A 17,053-nucleotide genomic window follows, 5' to 3' on the forward strand; every position below is an offset into this window, starting at 1 on the left:
AGATCTGGCGAATATTGTGCCTGAACGATGACAGTGGTGCAGTGTTTGGTCAAAAAATCGCGTACAACAAGAATTTTCCATAGTAAAAATCGCAAAATGCACTTGAGGTAGTCTCACATTAACAGCTGTTGGAAACAAACTAATTGACAGATGGCGCTGAAATTTGTACCATATGTCAAGAAAGGGTGTATCAATATAACAAAAAAATTTTTGAAAATGGTCTATTACTTAAGAAATAGTTAAGAAACACCAAAATCCGGATACTTTTTGAGCAGAAGGTATATATTTCCTGCCGCCATAGTTCCACAATAAACTTAATTTTTTAGTGTAATAGAACTACATTAAATATATTCCATTTACAATCTTATTAAAAAATAGAGAAAAATATTTATAACAATTAGTTCAGTACCATAAGTCTATGAAGTTATTTAAAAACAAAATGTACTTTCACCAGTAACTACTCTATTATTTATCTCTGACTTTCTTCGCAAAAGCAGTTCCTGTCACGGTTGCCACTTATGGTACTTTAGTACCATAATTGGTACTTTTTTTTTCGTTTTTTCGTTTTTGGTACTTATGTTCAAAAAATGGTACATTTTTGACGACCCAACTTTATTGTAAATATTTCCAATTAATTTTTTTTATAAATGCAACTTTGCACTATTTTATATTATGTTCATTTATAACACTATGAAAAACACAGAACGAAAAAACAAAAAGGTCCAGAGAAATTTTGGACCTCTTTTTACAGAAATGGTACCTTTTTAAATCAATTTTGGTACAGGAAAAAATTTTCAAGTGGCAACCGTGGTTTCTATATAACAAAATTGAAAATCTTATAATAGGTTGACGGAATTTTTTTGGTGATTATTTACTTCCTCAAACTTAGTTTCAAGCACATAATTCACTTGCATTTTGTAAAAATTACCTCAGCGAAATTAATATATTAAATTTAATGGACCTACAGTTCGTTTACATTTATATATAAAGTTAAATGCAAATAAAGAAAGTGAGAATTATAATTTTTTGAATATGTTAAAATACAGGTAAGATTATTATAAGCCTAAAAGTGATTTGAGTACAATAGTTGAATTATACCATACGGTAACACAAAAAATCGTATATATTTATATTAGAGTTACCACTCTTTTATTTATTTTATATATCTATAAATTAAGAATATCTCAGGCACAACATTATTGAAAACGTTATAGGTTTATGATGTATTTAATATTGTTTTTCTTATGACATAATGTACGTACTTCTTACCACGGATATTTCTAATCCTTTCAATTTTATTGCAAGAGCACAATACCAAGATATACCTATAGCAATACATTAAATATAATCACAATTTGCCATTAATTTACACTTAAATTAATAGTTTATTACAACTAAAGAAAATGAGAATTAAAATTTTTACAATTTCGCTATGATACAATAAAGACGACCTATTATATAGACTTAGTGGCATGTAAAAGGGAAGTTGCAAAAAAAATCAGAACACTTTTTACTCTTCCTCTTTCACAAGTTTTTGTTGTATTTACTATATAATCCTGACATTTCTTCATTAGATTATCATCTAATTTGATCAGTTGATAATAATTTTATTCAGCCTAATTTAATACATTTTTTAGTTTTTTAATTTTAAAAAATTAAATTTAAGAGATAATATAAAGAAATAAAATGAATTTAATTGCAGATTAGACATTTTATTTAAATAAAATTTTTGTTAATTAAAAATCGCAACATTAACGGGGTAAAAACAGTATTAAAGTTTAATAAACTTGCTGTTTCAATAATTATTTTTGTTACTATAACGAAAATATATATTATATTAACACATTTTGGCCGTGTGCGAGTTCGACTAAATTGATAGTAAATTGAGAGAAATATTAAATTATGTCGATATGGCAGCGAATGTTGCTATTTACCAGAATTTCGACTAGGGCAAATTAGATAAAAATTAGGTAAATTGGGTATTACCATTATGAAAATTGTAGAAGATATTTAATAAATAAATAAATTAATTCGAAAACTTTGAACCAAAATTAATAATAAAAGGCAATAAATAAATATTTACATAAGTGCAGTGCAAAAAATCACTAGGAAATTTTAATTTACTTCATCTCCATTTGCTAGAACTCGTACACGGCCTTTATAATAAAATTGACTCTAGAATGCTATAATAAAGAAATAATGATTTAAGCTTAAAAAGGTAATCAGCGAATACTTTATTCCCAATTTAAAATGTTAAAAATCTGGGTTCATGCTATCTCTTAGTCATACGGGTCTTTTAAACCGAATATGTGTCATTCTTTTCACTTGCCTTCACAGTTTTTGCTGAACTTCTGCAATTGAAGGCGAACAATTATTACAAGTGCTTTCATGAACCCCTCATTCCAGCCTTAGCCGTCTTCATATAATGTATGTTTCTATGTGCCATGAAGTGCACGTATGGTATTTGATTAAAAAAATGCCGAAATACCGAAATGCCGAAATATCAAACTGTCAAATTGATTAAATTACTTCAACTTTATTTTAGATAAAGTCAATTTGGAGCACCTACAGAATATAATACATAAAATCTTGCTCATATTTCTGAACCGGATATGGAATTATCTAATAATTTTTCTAATATTTTGTTTTTAGTTAAGTTTTGAATTTATTTAACTATTTGGAGCAGTTTCAATTATTTTAAGCTGTGGTTTAATTATTGCAACTGCTCTGTACGTAGTGACATTGAAGCAGTAAAACCGCTTTTCTGAAATGCAAAAAGCCCACTTTTATCACTAAAACGATTAAATTGCACAAAAATATACTTTAAGCATTAAAGTGCAGATTCAGATTGGCTTGCACTCAGGTGCTTACTTATAACTATTTTTCCAGTTACAGGTTCGAGACAAGAAATAATATGGGCACAGAATGGACCGCGTGCCTTTACTGACTAATTTAGCAATAAATTAAAATTTATTATTATATGCAATCGAATGTTTAAATTTAATGCCAATTGGACTTGAAAATTTATTGAGAAATAATCAAATAATTCTGCATTTCATACTTGTATGATATACCGACGAAATCTATACCATACATACGAATGAGTATAATTTAAGGTTTGTTGATATCAGTAGGTATCAGTTATAGTAAATTTGTGAATGGTTCTGGTTTTTGGGTAAATCAATCGCGGGTGTCATAAATAAACCCACTGTCACAAGGTATAAACAATCAAAATATTGAAAAATTTATGATACCTTCTTCATGAGCCAACAATACTTCAGCTAAGTAAATAATCTGTATCAATATTTATATACACAATAGTCAGATATACCTACCTATATATGTGACTATTTGTACAAGCGTATAGTGTCGTATAGTATGTAGGTTCAAATGCCAGTACAAGCGTGGAAAACTGCACTCACAGTAGCTGAAGTAAATATTGTGACAGAGCAAACAAAATATCATTTTCTTAGTAGCTGAGAAATGTAGTTTTCTGCATTATATGTATCTAGTAATAAATTTGCTTTAACTTAAATATTCTTCACTATCTTCACTGGCTTGCAATGGCTTGTCATTGGCAGCGGTCTTGCAAACTCGCGAGCGCGGCCCCACTCTACAAACCACTAAAAGGATTGTCAATTAGAAAAGCGTGCAGAGAACCTCTTCATTCAATATTATTTTCATATGACATGCATTAATCTGTTTATACAATATTTGTAATATGTAATATGTAATATCCATTGAACGCCATCGTCATTTTCAAGTTATCAATTCCTATACGAGTATTTCGTAGTAGCAGTACATATCGTACAATAACTGCAATCGCTTCTTCATGTCAACTGCGGCGCGGCCACTTGGCGGCACTGTAGCGGCGCCAATGATATCTACGCTTGTAGAGTATTATCGGGGATCATTTCCACTTCATTGGAGAGACATGCAAGGCATACTCCATGTAATTTCAATTAAAATACGAAATAATACCAAAAGAAATAATACTCTGTTTGGAGTATGGAAAAAATAAAAAACAGAAAAGCAGAAAAAAATGAAAAACTGAAAAACTGAAAAAGGTACTACGTGTAGTAACAGGAGGTATTTTCAAATATTTTCCAAGCGCTTAGGTTTTATTGACACCGGGGGTGGTGGTGGGAATTAAATTATATGCAACTGAATGCCCAAGGTAGCGCTGCTCTTTAAGCGCCATGGCACCATGTTAAGGTGGCATTGACTAAGTAAACATTGTAGACAGACACGCCGATAGGCAGACAGCATATGTAACTTGATAACATCGTAACTACTGTTAATTACAATTACAGGTTTACCGTAAGTGTGTTGACTTAAAAGTTTAATTTCATTTTAATTGATAACAATTTGATTTCTCTAAATATTTAAGTGCTCTCTACTCATTTTCGGATAAACATTCTACATACACATACACAATACATACATACACAATTATTAAGAACCTGTGACAAGCAAGATTTTTACTTGGAGAGATATTTTCTGAAAAACCTAAACATAGTTTGTGACTTTACCAAACTGTGACAGTATATAAAATCAAAATTTAATATAAATATTCCAGAAAATTTTTTTTTGTTAAAAAATTATTAATATTAACCTAATGTAACATAAGTATTTATATCTCTAATCTTTTAATTTTTGAAATCAAAATGTAAATTATATATAGTTAATGTTAATTTTTTCTTGCCGAGAGTGACACATCTATATGACAAAAAGAAACTATTTAAGACAAGGACAAAAATTTTATTTAATTTATTGAAATTTGGCTTTTGAAAAATCTTATATATATATGCTAATATAATTTTTCTTATTTTAGTTGCTATATCTGTACCGGTATATGCACTTAATATTAAAGGAACTAATCAATTTCCAAATTCCCCAAATGTAATTGGTACAACTATAAAAAAAAAATGATAATGAAGGCATGAGCAGTAACAATTACATTTGATCTTCTCCATTTATTCTGTAACTTTACATTAATAAAGAATAGAACTATTCAAAAGTTCGAAAAAAGCCTTTAGAGAACAAAAAGATCATATATATAAATAATAGTTTCACAATAATAACTACTCTTTACTTAACCACTGTCATTTATCGTAAACACATTTATATTCTAATAACCAACATCATATCTTAAAACTCTTTCTACGAAACACAAGCAATTATTTCTTATATAGACTATACATAAAAAATCCCCATCGCAATTGTAATTTACCAGCTATATTTATATTTATTTATATATTTATTTATTTATATTTATTATATTTATTGACGAAGCCTATAAATATAAAAATATTCAAAGTTCTCATTGCAATATATCTTAAAAGTACCTGTGTTGAAGTCAGTGGCGGAGCTAGACTAATTCTGGGCGTTGGCGACATCAGTATTGCGAGGCCCCTTTCATTACCGAGCTGTAACAGTTAGTAATTTACATCGACTAATACGCTGAAGCATGTATAATAATTTTATTTTTAATCAAATTTTACTACTTTTAGACCCACTAAGTTTTTTTTAAAATTATATCATAATTTAAACTATTTGCTACTTTAGCTTCAATTAATAGAACTGCCAATGCATATAGTCTCTCTTAGTCCTGATCAATTATAAGTTTGAGAACATTCTTTCAGCAGAAGCTGTATTGACTGGAACTGTAAGCATGATTTTAGTTACTATATAAACAATTGGACATACTTCCTCTAAATTATATTCAATAATATACCGGATGAGTTACTTTATATCGTTGATTGAGTTTATTGAGTTCGAAAAGAAACAAACAAAGTTATTTTTTTCTCTGGTAACTTTTTGCAACCATCCTTCTCACCCCTCTATCCTTTCGATCCGATTGAAAATCACTAGCATCATGTCTTTAATTATATATCAATGTAATTATTCACATTGGGTAAATACCTACATATATTTTATCGATTCTGTAATGTGTACTAATGTCTAACACGTAAATTAATCTTTTTCAACGTAGGGCTATGGCCAATTAATGAAACCAAATTGAAGATGTATTATATTATGTTAAAATACTACTAAGCTAAATTTGTTAAATATTTAATTTTAATGAATATACTGTGAGAATACTTTAAGAACTACAACTTAATTATATAGGTAGAAAAAGTCTATAGACAGAGCCAATTGAAACTCCCATGACTCAGCTTCCCCGTTTCATAGTTTTATGAGAATAATTTAAAAATATCTTCCTAAACCACTAAAAACATTGTTTAAAAAATTTAAATATTCTCTTGAGTTTAATTTGGAAGAGAATAAGATTAATAATAATAAAATAATTATAAATTGTAATTAAATTAATTATGTTATATTAATTATATCTTTCTGATGAAATTTATATTATATTAAAAAGGATACAGCTCTGAATTCGTGCCAGCATCTTTTCTAATATTAATGTATATTGCATTCAATTGTTCAGATCTGGATTCTTAGGATTAACAAAGACTTCAAATGGGTTTAACGATTAAATTGTGTTATTTATATATATGGTAAGATAATGTTTGAGAATTGTGCTCTAAAATTGAATAAAAATTTTATTTTCATTTTATTTTATTTTTATTGAACAAATTAAAAAGATTTATTGAAACACGATTAAATTAGCGATTGACCATTGATTCAAGACATGATATTTCCTCTCTTCCAGTTTTCTATATTTATTATTTGCACTCCAATTGAAGAGAATATTATGTTACTGAAATGTTAATAACGAATATCTTCTGGATTTATTGAAGTCTTAATTTCTTAAATATTTTATAAAATTGTAAGCAGGCGCGCCACGGAGCAAATACTCTGTCTGTCTGCATATCGAATCGTCTGCAAACCACTTCAATGTAATGAGGCAGACGCCATGTTTGTTTTAAAGCCTCATTTACTGGCATTGCCAGCAATTTATCGCCAAAAGAACTCTAAATGCGCGTAGAGCTACCGAAGTACGAAGTACGCGTTTACAGCTTGGGAAGTACAATTGCATTCGTTCCGAGACTGATAACGACAACTTCTGGTTAATATACAAGCAAATAAAATTATTTATCAATTAAAAATAAATTGTTTTAATTGCACTCGAAATAACACAAACTCAGCACATAAAAATGTCACCACTTAAGTAGAGTTTAGTTCCGAATTCGAAACTATTAGTGCTTGTGGATACTTAGTAACTCGTGGACAATCGCCTGAAATAATAAATTTTATTAAATTACATCGAAAAAAAATATGTAATTATCAAAACCTTTTATTGGTTGTTTTATGACATTCGGTAAAGTTACTACCACACGCAAATATTATATACATTTTATACGTCTTAATTGAGAAATTCGAATAAGTGGGTCGCTGTGAACAGGTCACTATAGTATGCGCACAAGGAAATTATCACGGGATAGGGGTGATGCCAGGAGAGAGCATATAATCAATTCAGTGATATGTCGTTATTAACTAAAGCGATCTACTTATGTATCTAGCCTGTGATAAAAATAAAAATATTCTTCACTTACAAAATAAGAATTAGATTAACTAAATACCTAATAAATTAGATTGGAATTACATTAAATTTAGAATTTCAATGCAGAGTGATTCATAAAACCTCTTTAAACCTCTTTAATATTTTTATTCAAGTCTTTTTATATATGCTTTATTTTATTTATTAAGATCCCAGCATTTGTAATCAAATGTAAGTGATCTAGATATATAAATCTCCTATTAATGTTACTAATGCTGAACAGTAAAGGTATCCGACTTATTACAGAGTTTCTCACTCGGCATTACAAAGTCAAAAACATCTATCAAATTTAGATATTACATGGGACGATAACTGCAGAATTTGTCACGAAGAAGAGCAAACAGCAGAACTCATTCTGTGTCAGTGTAATAGTCTTACCAGACTCAAAGTTTGATACTTATTAACTGCCCATGGAACTAAAGTGGGTTTGTCACAATAATCTTTAAAGAATGCTGTAAAGTGATGACATAGTTCATAAACTTTTCAAGATCTATCTATCTATAAATCTCCACATTTGCAACAAGTAATTTAAATAACAATTGAATGTCCTATGACAAGAAATCTATTCCGAACGGAAAAGGGTGGCAATAGCGAGAAGATTTTTAAATTCAAAAAAAGTCCAATGAATTCTTGAGCAGACCATACAGCTGTTTTGGATATCGCTAAATATCCATCATTAGATATTTTGGAGCTGCAAGTGTCAGCTCACATAATGACTTTTGTTTCGGTTGTCAAAATGTTAAAGACTTTAAATTTAAACTGTTATGAGTTCCAAGCAAAAATTTATCACTTCTCCTTTTTTTTTCTTCTTCATCATCATCTTCTTCTTCTTTTTCTTCTTGTTCTTTTTCTTAGTCTTATTTTTCTTCTTCTTCTTCTTCTTTTTCTTTTTGTTCTTTTTCTTCGTCTTCTTTTTCTTCTTATTCTTTTTCTTTTTCTTCTTCATTTAAGATTAATAAGATTTCTTCTTCTTTTTCTTCTTAAATGGCCATAACAACCCGTTATCACATTTTGGTCTGACATAGCATATATCTCCAAGCAGCTCTACTGGGTGTGTGCTTTCTCCAGTCTCGCACATCAAATCTGGTTTGTAGTCTCTTAACTTGATCACTCCACCTGAAACACAGTCTATCTCTACGCCTTCTTCCTTCAACTACCGCTTCGAAAATGTTTTTCACTAGAGGTTCTTCATGCTTTAATTACTTATAAGTAGTTAAATATTTATTTCCATAGCAACTTATAATTCTGTTCTTCTCTAAATACTGATTGAAATTCAAGTATGTAACGGTTAAAGTAAAGAATATATACTATGTTAATAACATTAATTTATATAAAATGAGTATGTTAAACCTTGTTAAGTTTTAATAATATATAGTGGTATACTTAAAATAAATTAATAAATATCGAAAGTTGTTTTATGCCGTGTGCGAGTTCGAGTAAATTGATGGTAAATTGAAGGAAATAGTAAATTATGTTAATACTTACCAGAATTTCGAGTGGGGTAAATTAGATAAAAAATAGGTAAATAGGGTATTACCATTATGGAAATTGTATAAGATGTTTAATAAATAAATAAATTTATTTGAAAAATTTTAACCAAAAATAATAATTAAGTACAATAAATAAATATTCATATAAGTGCAATTTACTACAACTCGCACACGGCCTTAGTGCACTTTTTCTGTGTTTTCAATATATTCCATGTTTTATTTCAATATCCAATTATAATATTTATTAATAATCCTAACATTCAGTGATTATTGCATATAATTCTTAAGACTATATTTAGGAAAATTTTTAAAAGGTTAACTAAAAAATACTTGTTTCTTGAGGAATAATATGCAATTCAATTTCCTAAATGTTTCCAATTATTAAGAAGTTAATATATTCGAACACCCACAAATCCGCTTTAAACCCAAATAGGCCAGTTTGTAAAAAATCATCCTAATGCAATATTTTGAAACAAACTAATTTAATCCTATAAAATCCTTCTATGAAAACCCAAATATTATTTTCATCATCGTCAGCTTAAGCTGCGGGACGCACGTCAAATTATCAATAAAATGCAAACTCATGTTAAAACAACAAACACCAGCCAAACATTCGTACAAACGTACATGTACTGTACAAATCCGAGACATTGAATTAATTGAAAACAATAAAAGAAAACAGACTTTACTCGTTAAAGATACAAACACACCTTAGAAGTTTTGTATTGAGTAGAGGAGAAAAGAGAAAAAAGACTTCAAAATACAAAAGAAAAAATCAAACAAAATGATTAACTTTGGCAGCGATGATCACTGAAAATCACTCAGAAAACCACAAAACTAACAAACAAATCAGAAATATTTTAATTGTTATTTGTTATTTGTTATCTGTTCTTGCAGCACCGAAACTACCTGCCACAATACATGACTATCAACTCAACGGACAACAGTTAGAGATTTGCCGCAGCGGCAGCGTATTGCCCGGTCACCACCAAACACAAAATCCCCTGCTGCTAACAAACAGCAGCAACAATCCAGGATTAGGCCCAACATTGGCCAGTTGCAACCTGAACGCAACCAACAATTCGGGACGCACCAATTTCACCAACAAGCAACTTACGGAGCTGGAGAAGGAATTCCATTTCAATCGCTACTTGACACGCGCACGTCGCATCGAAATCGCAAATACTTTACAACTAAACGAAACGCAGGTAAGCCAAAATCGCCATTACAACAAAATCACATCAAAATCACATCAAAATCACAACAAAATCGCAACGAACTCAGTATTCGAATTTAAATTAATTAAATTTGAGTCATTAAGTCGCTAATACATTTTAATACTACAGCTTGTCAGCTAATGAACATTAAATTTAATATAATTTTTTTTTTAATTTTATTTAAATTTTATTTTAATTTTATTTAAAATTTTTTTTTATTTATTTATATATTTTTTTTTTTTTGCATTTTGTAACAGGTTAAAATCTGGTTCCAAAACAGACGCATGAAGCAGAAAAAACGTGTAAAAGAAGGACTTATTCCGTCCGATATACTTACGCAACATACAGTTTCCACAACTACAGCAACATCCGCCACATCTGCAACATCTGTTAATAAAACAACAACGCAAAGCAATAACAACAACAACAGCAGCAACACAAACGCGAACGCAAACAATAACACCGGAAGCACAGCAACAATAGTCAACAACAACGGAACAAATGCGATGCATAATTCTGCTGTTAATAACACTGCGCTAACAGATTGCAATTTAACAGCAGTACATAGCGATAACAGCGAATCAAATTAATGTGCATTTGAGAGGAAAATGTTTACAAAATTCAATACATACTGTAAACGTTTGCAGTTTACAGTTTGTTGCAGATGTTGTTGTTATTGTTGTTGCCAGTAAGGAAGAAACAACAACAACAACAACAACAGCAATTTTTATGCCAAATGACAAATAATGTTAACATTTAAAGCGTAAAGCGTAAAAGAGGCAGGCAGGGAGGCAGGCATTTGCTCATTTGGCTGTGATAAATTAAATGTTAAAAAATAAAAATTATTTAATATTTTTGCGTAATTAAAATGATTTTTGAACTGTAAAAGATAATTACTTTCAATATTGTAAAAAAAGCAGAAAACAAAAAAAAATAAAAAAAAAAATTAATTAAAATAATATAAAAATTAAAATCGTGAAAAACTGTGCCATTTCCATTAGACTTAATTAATCTACTTTAATACTTACAAGTTTTGATTTCATTAAACCAATGGATTTAAAAAAAAGAATATATATATTTACATCTATTACATATACATATATATGCAGTAAATAATATATATGTAATTTTTAATTAATTTAAGTTGGTTTTTAGAAATAATTAAATTAAAACATAAATAAATGTAATTCACAAACTCAGGGTTATTAATAGCGGAAATTCTATAAAGTAATCGATAATCAAAATAGTAAAAATTAAATAATAATTAATTCGATTAATATTTAAAGTAATTAAGTAAAGTAAAGCTCTACTATTCATTAAGTTTGTAAAAATAAATTATTTGTAAATACATAATTAATTGTTCATTAGCAATTTTCGGATTATATTCTAAACTGGTAGGCGTGTATGTTTTCCTTTGAGTTAATAACAAATGAAAAAAAAAACAATCTGTTGAATTATGTAAAATAGGATAAAGAAATATATAAATAAATAAAAAGCTCTAGTGCAGTATCATGACTGCCAGGTGATTATATATTCACATAAGTATTTACATACGTATTTATATAAATGCATCGACATACATACACTAATTGAAAATGAAAAAAACTAGTCGTTAGTCTAATTAAAATGTAATTGTATATTGAAATGTAAATATTTAATAAAAAATATAGAAATCAAATTGTTTTAAATAAAAACTCTTATTTTAATTGAACAAGTTCTAAACCCTACCTTACTCGTATATAAATTCTCTAAACTTTATAAATATAACAGGTAAAAGTGGCTTTCATATACTTCAATACTACACAAGGCCTCGTTAAGAATTCCACACATGCCTCTAGATAATTTAATTCCAGTGAGAACTCGTGGAGTAACATTAACATGACTTTTTCAGTACTACGTTCCTAGATTAGGTACTATGCATAAGAAAGTATATAGTATAAATCATGCAACAAATAATGTCTCTACAAGCAGAATAGTATTGAAAGTTAACAATTAAAAATAAAAACATAATTAATTAATTTAATTATTCTACAGCTGGTTTATTATTTTATTCTAATATAAACACACCAAGTAAATTTGTTAATAAAACTTTCACTGCAAATTAACAAAACTACAATAAAATGTGCGAACATAAAAGTCAACTACGACTTTGGATCAGTTAGTTAAGGAGCACTGACACTAAGCTTCAAATTTAGCAGGACACGAGTTCGATTCCTGATACTTGCAGTCTCAAAATATTATTTCCAACAATTATTTCCAAGACCACTGATGTTGGATATTTGGCAATACTCGAAACAGCTGTAGAGTCAGCCAAAAATTCAATTAATTAAAAAATTATGTAATGAATTTTTGTTGTTGTAGTTCACTACTGTTCGAAAAATCTCTTTAGTGAGAATAATAGATAAAGTTATGTTATAAAGTTAGATGTTAAAGATATGTTGCAATGGCACATCAGCAAATAGCTTTCCATTGACTTTGCATTAAATATTTTTCGCGATTTTGCTATCACACTCCTCACAAGAAACCTTAAGATAATTCAGTAGGTCTTTTGTCTTTATATGTGAACAGTCTAAGAAGCTGTCAAAAAAATACTTTTTTTAAAATCTATTTTTTCGGGTTTCCAAAGTCGGAGATTCACAGAAAAAATTTTCAATAGTTTTTGTTTTCTGTAGGGATTCCTCAACTTCTGCCATGAGTATTACAAAGAAGACGCAGTTTCACTGAAAGGGAAAGACCAGAGAGCACTGCAGTAAATCTTACAGTATTCACAATAAAAAGTATTAACAATAAAAAATAAGATAGATTTAAACAAACAACCTATTAGATTACAATTCAATCAAGGACTAAAGCTTTTTAGAAATGTTTTAGTATAGATTTCTACATATATGATTTGTATATGAGTGATTCTTTTATAAACAATTCTAATTGTTCAAACAATTTCATAAAAGTACAATCAATTATCTCTGAAACGCTGTAAATTTTTATCTTTTATAGAACTTGAGATGTACCCATTTGAAAATGTGTCTACAATGCCAATTCTCAAAACCCCATGGGTCCATATCTCCTAGGAAAAAAATCACAAAATTTTTTCCCGAGATACGAGTCTTCTTATTTTATAAAAGGTGCTCATAAGAAATATTTCAGACAAATCGGAGATCATGATGTCAAAAAGGTGTCCGAGTTTTAAAAGAATGACCCATATACATCACATAATAACTATACTTTCATATTTTACGAACGACTACGACTTACCGCAACATATTTAGTTGCCACTATAATCTTTTAAATAAGTTTGATAATATTATATCACTCCATCGGAAATTAGATTGCGATCGATTAAAATTATATGATAAAAGATAAATTATGTTTTGTAGTATCCGAAATAGTTAAGTGGTTAGCCCATAAAATCACTTGATTCAAAATTAAAACAATTCTTAGACAATTTTTTTACCATCACGCCCTTTCTCTCTGGAAAGAATAAATATATGCAATAGATGAATTCTCATAATAAAAAAAAATTATTTTTAATTAAAATATAAATTTCGAGAGTATTGAAGTATCCATTGGCACACCGAAAACTCTAATACACGACATATTACTGATCAAAGTTTGGGTCCCCGATATCACATTCTTTAATTTACCCTATTAGTATATTCTCTGTAGATACTTGAATTTATTGCGTTTTAAATATTATTTAGTCACCTTCAAAGTATGTTCTATCCATTACAAGGTAACTATATACAAGACAATACTTAACATATTTTTCATATGCTAATTGGAATATGCCCTACAATTCTTCAGGCAAATATTTTTTTTATAGTATACATTATAGAACTTGAAAGGTTTTCTTCGAAGTGGTAATTTTAACTTCGGAAACAGAAAAAAAAATGGGGAGCCAGATGTCGTTAAGTTTTTTGCAAAAAAATTGCTTTACAAGCAATTGGCGCTGAGCCATGGCACAACACTCAAAAGTATAAATGTGTAAAAAATAGCTAATATGAGTAAACCGGGTAACGGATTGTGTTCAAATATAAAATGGTATCTTTTATATGCGTTTTTCAAATTATAAACTCCGTGTACTTTTCTCACAAAATTTATTTATAATTGGTCAGTTAAAAATGAATTGCAGACAATATCTCCAGTTCCGGAGATAATTCCTATCTAAAGTCAACATTAATTTATATTTTTAATTACGGGTGTTTTGGAAAATAAAAGCTACTCGATATAAGGATGAGTGCTAATGTTTTCCAAACCTTTTTTGTGCTGTGTCCCACCTAAGTCCCTAATAGCCACCTATAACCTTTTATTTAATTTTTATAAAACTTAATTTGTATCCTTTAAATAAAAGAATATTTCAAACAAATTTTTATTAAAATAACTTCAATAATTTATTTAAATTTAATATTGCCCCCTAAACAGAATTTATCCTCTCAGCAGTCAAATTGACCTGTTGTAGGACGGAAACCCCATTTTGGACGTGAACCACTACACTACAATTATCTTTTCAAGAAACTAATACATAAAATATCTGTAAATAAACTTTGTTGTCTGATCATCAATTAACTAAAAAAAATTGAAAATAAGTTTAGAACTACAAGTTTTGAACCAATTTTATTTTTAGCGACAACTTCTGTAATGCACAACAATCCTCTTCCTAAACCCATTATAAGATTTGTAGAGACATAACAATATTTAGAAGAGCAAACCATATAACTTAGTAATCATACTCATTGAAATCCTGCTTGTTCTGTACAGAAATCGATTGTAAATAAAAAGGGCACTCATTTCTCTAAAAAAAATTTGAAGTCAAAATGATAAACTGCGAAACATCGATTATCTATTACGATTGATTTCTCTCTGAGGTTTTCAGTTATTGAAAACAATTTAAAATATCATTTTCTGGTTTTTAGAGTAACAACTTGGTTTAGGATGCCAGATCGTTGGACGTTGTCGGTATATATACAATCGTATAGTATAATTTCGAAATGGAAATATTTCTATTCAATTATACAACTAAACCTCATCAATTAAAACAATAAGCTTTATTTTAAAATATATTTGAAATATACAAGTATCTGTAGAAGAATTTTGAACAAGATTTAAACCTCACTCTAAGCAAATTTTAACCCATTGGTCCAATATATAATGATGATATATTATGTTAGTTAAAAATATACAAGTGCAATTAAAATATTTAACCAATTAGAGTATGTATTACTTCCCCCAAAATAAGCTCTTCTCTTATGAGAACTATATCCAAATCTAAAAAGATTGAAACGTTTTGAAACATCCAACTAAAAAATATTTTCAAATTATTTTAAATAAATACTACTCATCTATTCTATTACTCAACGATTCAAAAACGACTCGAATTAATGTATATATTCACAATTAATAGTTAAAATAGAAATTAATAGAATAAAATACTGTCTTTGCATCTAGTTTCAAAGTTCCCACCCCACATGAACAAACACTTTGATTAACATATAGAACACACTAACTATAAATACTAGGGATTATATAGCTATGTATATATACAAGGTGAGATGAAAAAACTGCAACAAAGTAAAACGCCATAATTTTTTCATTTTTTTTAAATTTTATTGAATGAAAGCAAAAAATGTCGGAAATAACATCAAATTTGAGAATCGGTTTAGATTTGTTCGAATTGGCCACCTATGGCACGAACTATGGCCTTCAAACGGCCAATGAAACCATCACACGCTGCCCGAAAGTGGCTCTGCGGTATTTTGTCCCATTCTCGGCGAAGCGCTTGCTTGAGATGATCGACACTTTGGTATTTTTTAGTGCCAACCTTGCTTTCCAAAATACCCCAGGCACAATAGTCCAATGGATTGGCATCCGGAGATTTTGGTGGCCATTGAGCGGTGGAAATGAAGCGAGGAACCTCATTTCTTAACCATTCTTGGGTGGCGCGTGCTGAGTGCGATGGTGCTGAGTCCTGTTGGAATGTCCAAGGTCTGCGGTCGAAATGTTTGCGTGCCCAGGGCTTCAGAACTCCCTCCAAAATATTTTCGCGATAGATTTGCGCATTTATTTTGACCCCACGGTCGATGAATACGAGCGGCGAGCGACCATCGGCTGTTATGGCGGCCCACACCATCACCATGGCCGGCTTTTGAGTTGTGGTGGCCAACCGAAGTTGCAAATTTTCAGCTGACCTCTCTGGCAAGTAAACACGATCATTTTGTTTGTTTACAAACTGCTGGATAACGAATGGATCTTGCACTTTTTGGAACTTCAATGGCTTTAGTCCAAGCTCATTTTTCAATATTTGCCGAATGGCATATTGCGATATGTTCAGCTCACGAGCCATTTTTCGTCCACTGCGACGCGGATTTCGTTCAATTCGCTTCTTCACTTTTCGAACCATTTCTGCCGATGTTGCTGTTTTTTTTCGTCCACTTCCTTGACGTCGGGCTACGCTACCAGTATCATGGTAACGAGCGATGGTACGAGACACAAAACATTTATTCACTTTTAAATGCTGGAGGGCTCTAACGATAGCCACTTGTGGTTTTCCAGCCAAATGCAAAGCAATCACACTATCACGCTTGAATTCCATCACAAATAACTTTTTTTCTGAAAAATTCCCACCAAAATGCTTTTGTGCGCTTGTAAACAATATAATGAGCTGTCACTAGAATAAATCTGACAGCTGTGGGACGAGCGGTTTAGAAATGACAGCAGTCTGAAGTTGGTTGCAGTTTTTTCATCTCACCTTGTATATATAAATCAACAGTTGTGGGAAACACTTAATTTTATCTTTAACAAGTGGGGAGATTAAATCACAATTCGTT

General features: G+C 29.8%; 1 protein-coding gene across 1 annotated transcript in view; it reads left to right on the forward strand.

Moving 5' to 3' along the window:
• The window catches only part of LOC119685835 (homeotic protein labial-like), a 41,194-nt gene extending 30,083 nt beyond the window's left edge, over positions 1–11,111 (forward strand). The window contains exons 2-3 of the mRNA XM_038100227.1: positions 9,913–10,223; positions 10,490–11,111. Coding sequence (XP_037956155.1) covers positions 9,913–10,223; positions 10,490–10,822 — 644 coding nt within the window. The 3' untranslated portion in view covers positions 10,823–11,111. The remainder of the gene's footprint in view (positions 1–9,912; positions 10,224–10,489) is intronic.
• The last annotated feature ends 5,942 nt before the right edge of the window (positions 11,112–17,053 follow it).

The sequence above is a fragment of the Teleopsis dalmanni genome, chromosome 2 (genome assembly GCF_002237135.1).
Source record: "Teleopsis dalmanni isolate 2A chromosome 2, ASM223713v2, whole genome shotgun sequence".
Lineage (NCBI taxonomy): Eukaryota > Metazoa > Arthropoda > Insecta > Diptera > Diopsidae > Teleopsis > Teleopsis dalmanni.